This window comes from Trachurus japonicus, chromosome 3 (genome assembly GCF_045865225.1).
Source record: "Trachurus japonicus isolate A0001 chromosome 3, Traja_1.0".
In the NCBI taxonomy this organism is placed as follows: Eukaryota; Metazoa; Chordata; class Actinopteri; order Carangiformes; family Carangidae; genus Trachurus; species Trachurus japonicus.
In genome coordinates, this window is record NC_140909.1 from 11,002,015 (window position 1) to 11,007,880 (window position 5,866).

The 5,866-nt window shown below is 38.6% G+C and overlaps 1 protein-coding gene across 1 annotated transcript; it reads left to right on the plus strand.

Annotated features, from left to right (window-relative positions):
• The first annotated feature begins 550 nt into the window (after nt 1–550).
• Nucleotides 551–3,181, plus strand: LOC146989623 (adenosine receptor A2b). Its single transcript, XM_085761238.1, has 2 exons — nt 551–1,458; nt 2,745–3,181. The coding sequence occupies exons 1-2, from the start codon at nt 654–656 to the stop codon at nt 3,038–3,040; spliced, it is 1,101 nt and encodes a 366-aa protein (XP_085617364.1). The 5' UTR covers nt 551–653; the 3' UTR covers nt 3,041–3,181.
• Nucleotides 3,182–5,866: the final 2,685 nt, after the last annotated feature.

The window sequence follows — 5,866 nt, forward strand, 5'->3', positions numbered from 1 at the left end:
TAATAAAGCCAGAGAGAGCACTCTGCTCAGCCACTTGGTGTAATGCGCTAATGGATAAACCAGATTTGGCAGATTCCAGTTGTATCTTTAAAAAAAACAACTAATATTGTGTTGGCTCTATAAGTGCTCAGCTAAATGGAATATACTGTAAGAGAACAAATGCAAATAAATTCACAAAACAGCTTCATTTTGCTGCAAATAGCCTGCACACAAACACAATAGCCAACAACATCAGTATGTGAATTTACGAAAAACAAATGCACTGACACATCCATCCATTCATAATGAAATGAACATTTTCAAGCATATGCATTGAGTATCTTTAAGTGAACAGTTAGTTGGACTGTCAATGTCAGTGCATACCTTGTCATATTTCAGAAACACTATGAGCAAACTGCAAAACCAACATATGATATCATGGATATGTTGTCATGCTGCTGTAGTAGGTTTCTGAGGCCTTTGCGTCAGTCACCGCCCCACACTAATTGCTGCAGGTGTGTGTCGCTGATTGTCGCGGTGGTAGAGAGGGGCTACAGGCTACAAGGCTGCAGCTGTTGGAGTAACCCCACATCTCTGCTCACACACCAAACCTGTCTGTTTTTCTGCCTCACGTGACTTATGACTTGGTCGGACTCATGGCACTGTGAAGAAAAATGTACACAACACTTAACTTCTCAACTCCTGACGACTCCAACGCGTCAGGTGTTGACCCCGTGAGGCTGCAGGAGCTGGCTCACCGGTCCGTCAAAGTGAGCATAATCATCGTTTTGGGCGTGATGATCACTGTGGGGAATGTCGCAGTTCTCATGGTTATAACTTCATCCGTGGCTGGTTGGTCGAGAAACTCTCGGTACTTTCTCCTCTCTCTCACTGCTGCAGACTCTGCCTTTGGACTTCTTGTCATGCCCTTGAATCTGTGGGTGAGTCTGCTAAAGGACTATACCGAAGGGCCAGATGCTCTTTGTCACATCGTGGCCTTTTGCAATGCCACCGTTTACTCCACCTGCATGTATACACTGGCTACAATAAGCCTGGAGAGGTACATTGCAGTGTTTTACCCGCTGCAGTATTCATCTCTCATGACAAGAAAAAGGACTCTGCTCCTGATTGCATTTGCCTGGTGCTTCCCTCCCATTTTACTGTCGCCAATATCATTTCCGGATGGCATCATCGAGGTTCATTTTTCTACTGCATCACTGGTGTGCAATCCGTCCTACTCTACAAACGTTGGATACTCCCTCAGTTTGACATGTTTTATATTTTTCCCTTGCTCCACCGTCATGACGTACGCCAACCTGAGAGTGTGGTGCGCTGCCAAGAGGCAAAGACTAAAACTGCGCAAATACAACTGTGCAGCACGTCGCAGCAGGCACAATGTCGCGTCCAGAGTGCTTGTGCCCGTGATGGCAGCCTACTTCACCTGCTGGACTCCCTGCATGGCAGCTATGATCTACAATGGTAAGCAGTACCAATGGGAAGTATGCTTTGAAAAAAAAAAAAAGGCATGAAAGGGACTGCCATTTATTACAGGTGGCACAAAATAAAGAGATGAATGGGAATTTATGGCTCCTGTCCAGACCAAAACTCGCCAGCATCATAGTAAAAGTCTACATTCACCTGTATAATTTAGAGTGAGACTCTTGTTTGGCTCCAGGCTGCACATTTGTCACATTTACGCAAATAATAACACAAAAACAAAGGTGTCCATCTTTCAGTGGGTGAAAACTAGATTTCTAAAAACATATATAAGAAAAGAAAATGTGATATTTCAAAAGCATTGACCTCTACAAAATCTGACACAAGCTTCATCTGGAATAGGCTAAGTCATTATTTTATTGCTGTATTCAAGCCACACATGCTGTGTTTGAGAATAGCCAGAAAAACCTTTCTTGCAACTTGTATGGTCAGGTTTTCTAATTATCCAAAGCAGTTAAGAGATTTAGAGGTGAAGTCTTTGATTCTGTAAAATTACTGTATTTGAGTATCAGTAAGAATTGATTATTTTTATTTTTATAAATTTGTGTAAATTGAAAACACAAGTCGAACTGGTGGAGGTGTTGAGGTTTCTCTGTCTTTTATGCTTAAATCAAACTTCTGTTTTCAAAGTGTCTCCAAGGTGTGAAGATTAGGATTAGTTTACATAAGAAATTATCATTTTAATATATTTCTTCCCTTTCAAATCCTTCCATCAATTTCAGATGTGACTATACTTAGAGAAGTAGCTGTCTAAGTTATTTATACTGCCAAGCATGGATATATTAACTGAAGGCCAGTTTTATGAGTCAGGCTTTTTTTTTTTTTGCAGACTTTTTCTCATTCACCCCAACCATGTGTGGAATCAGAGCTGAATATTTTAAAGAAGTAAAGACCTTTTCCAATGAGGGCACTAATCTGAAAAACATCTGATATGGATGAAAATCCCTTCTTAATGAAGCTGACAGTCCTAACTTTATCTTCAAAGTGTGATACTGTCCAAACAACACATTAAAGTGGTTGCTCCCACTTTGCCAAATCCGTGTTAATTTGTATGTACTTTTAGATCTAGGCTATATGTGTTAAGTTGATATTATTGCCCATCAGAGAACCAGCCATAGCTAGACTGTTTGTTTTCTTTATGACCTAAGAATTATAAAGGTCAAGAAAATGTGAATCCCTTTTGTTGCTTTGCTGTCTTGCTTTAACTCTGCTCTTGTCGTGCTGTGGTTTCCTACCTTGCTTCAGTCCCCATGTTTTGTGCTCCACAGCTGTTTCAGGAAGCAGCATGCCAGAGTGGGTGGAGTTTGTGGTGGTATGGCTGCCGACCTCCAATGGTTTTCTCAACTGTATCTTCTACTTCTGGATAAACCGAAACTTCCGCAGAAAATTCCACCATGTCCTCCAGAGGAGCATCCGGGCCCTCTGCCCCAAACTGGCTGACACTCTCGGGTTCTGCAGCACGCCAACGTCACAGTTTTTGTCAGGATTTCTGGACAACAACAACAGCGTCCACGAGCGCTCTTCCAGTGTATCCTCCACATGCACCCTGTTGACCTTAGCTTAAGATGTCTGCGACTGAAGAACACCACTGGCATTGCAAAGTACATGGTCAGTAACGTCCGTATTGTCTTATATTGTCTGGCTGAGCTGGTCAACTGAAGCCAAGTAATTGATAAGGTATCATGAGTAAGTGATGAATGGCTATGCTGGGAGGCTTTTGAAATAATCACCGCACAGTCTCTTATTTGAGTTTTTCTTATTTTTTTATACCCATTTTCAGTTTAAATAGTGTTCAGATGACTGGATCACAGTCATTTTTTTGTTTTACTCATGCACGCAGTGTTGCTAAGATTTGATGTACTGTCAGAGACGGCCTCTTAAAGCACCTTTTAGTTGTTTTATAGTTAGCCAGCAACTTTGTCTGTGAGCCAGAAATACCTACCATTATTCTGCTTACAGCTACATTATCAGTCTTTTAATAGTGTTATCAGTTCCATATCAAGACTTAGTTGCTTAGGTCAACATATTTCACTTCAAACATTTGAGGTCAGTCTGTTAGTTCATCACAGGAAATTGATATTTTGGCATATATTCATATGAGACATTTGTGAAGAAACATCACTATCTGATTATGGGCACTTTGAAGAATTGAGGCCATCTATCTCTTCTTCAGTTTAAACTGTGTGTTGAAGACCTTGGCATATAACAGCTGGGAGAAGTTAACCTTTAAGTCACATCATTTCAGTGTATGCAAGGGGAAAGTAATTAAGCAGCTACACAGTAGAAAGGTCACCACATTTGTGCCAGCAAAAGATAACTTGGGCAACATCTGAGGCTGTGGTTGTTTGTTTAGAGATATTAAGACCATGATCTTGCTCTCAGTATCGTCTCCGTTCAGTATGGATTCAACTTGGCAATGTCAGTGTCATCCTTGTCTGAATAAAGCTTCCTGTCATTATGATGGTTGGTTCAGACTTAAAATTGAGGACAGGAGCACAGTTTTCCAGGAACATCTGAGAGCAAAAGTAATTCAGTACAGTTTAATGCTTAGCCCTTAGGCAGCAGCTCGGTGTCACAATTGTTAAAAGCTAAGCACTGACAAAAGCTAGCAGACATTGTTAAAATGTGTTGAGCACCAGATAATATCTAAATGCAGATTATAAAGTAAATTAATGTGTGGACAATGACTTAATAATGACCTTGTGTAAATATACGTTTTGTTATGTTTGTGAATTTCTAATGTTATAAAGAATGAGTAAATAATATTTGATAATGTATTGGTTTATGTAAGTCTCAAATAAAGCGTTATGCCTTTTGAATCATGTCTTATTAATTAATTCATAAATTAATCATTAGGGGGAGAATTACTGATCAATCAAAACAGATCTATCAAAGGAGCAGTGAAAAGACTCATAAAGTTGTTAAGTGCAGAACAGGAGCTGCTCCACCTTAGCAGACGTAATGGTGTAGTTTACTTCCAGTGAACATGTGTCTTCTGGGATCAGATGTACAGGTAATACTCAGAAAATTAGAATATCGTGAAAAAGTTCATTCACTTCCCCATGATTGCGAACTGTACTGAACCAGACAGAGAGCTTTTAAAGGCTCAGGAACCCTTTGCAGGTGTTTTGGATTAATTGGCTGACGAGGCTGTGACAATTTGAGCTACAACATTGAACTTTTTCACGATATTCTAATTTTTTGATTGGGGTTTTCATAAGCTGTAAGCCATAATAATCAAAATTCTAACAAATAAAAGCTTGAAATATCTTGCAATGCCTGTTATGAGTCTAAATAATATATTCATTTCACCTTTTAAGTTGAATTACTTAAATGAATGAACTTTTTCACGATATTCTAATTTTCTGAGTATTACCTGTATAGTAGAACTGCAATAAAAGTACAAGTAGATGATGTTGATTTGTTTTTCTAATAAATAGATTTTGCTATCATTCCTGGAAATGGAAGATAAACCCTCTCTTCTTGTGCTTCATCTATGTTGTGTTGTTTCCTGCAGAAAGCCTTTACGTAAATACACAACCTACATCTCAGAGATAAGAAGAGCAAAACATTTAACCAAGCCTCTTTTTTTAAGTCTGGTACAGCTCTTAACTCGTAAAGACTATTGTACTTTGCTATGATAAAAGTCTGTCAAAGTTGTATGAACTGGGAGCATGTTTTCTTAGGAGTCTCTTGCTTTTGATAAGGAGTGTAAACAGAAAACTATCTCAAAGTTACTTTATCCACAGACTTGACATTGAGTTTGGATAATGTTTGCATTCACTGCTGTTTTATTCAATGGTAAATCTGATGCAACGTCTTATGATGAATTATTTGAATTTGATTATGCTAATTACTACCTACTAGTGCCATGTTAGATAATAGGTTGAGGTATAGAGTTAAAGAACATGATGCTTCTGCATAATGGATGGGTACAAATGTGACTGATTGTGTGCTTGGTGATGAACAACAACAGAACAACAAGTTTGCATTTATATATAGATGAGGCCAGTGACTTGTTTGCAATCAATTGCAAGTTTCACAAAACTGGATTAGTGAAGAATGAAGTTAGAAAGAAACAATGAGCAATATTTCTTCATGTGAAGTGATGTGATCCTTATGTGGTTTGCAAACTTGTGATGACATTTTCATATGAAGCAGACCATATAGTATCTCTCTGGTTTATAAATTCTACCTTTCTTCTTGACATTATTTGCAGGAAAACTGTTATAAATATCATATTTTCTATATGATATGATAAGATATGGATGCAGTAAAATGCAAAGACCAATGTCATACGTGACTTGACAGGAAAGAAATCCTGTCTTTATTTCTTGAGTGGATTTAATGCTTTAATAGGTGTAAGTCTTTTTATTTTGAGAGATGAGGG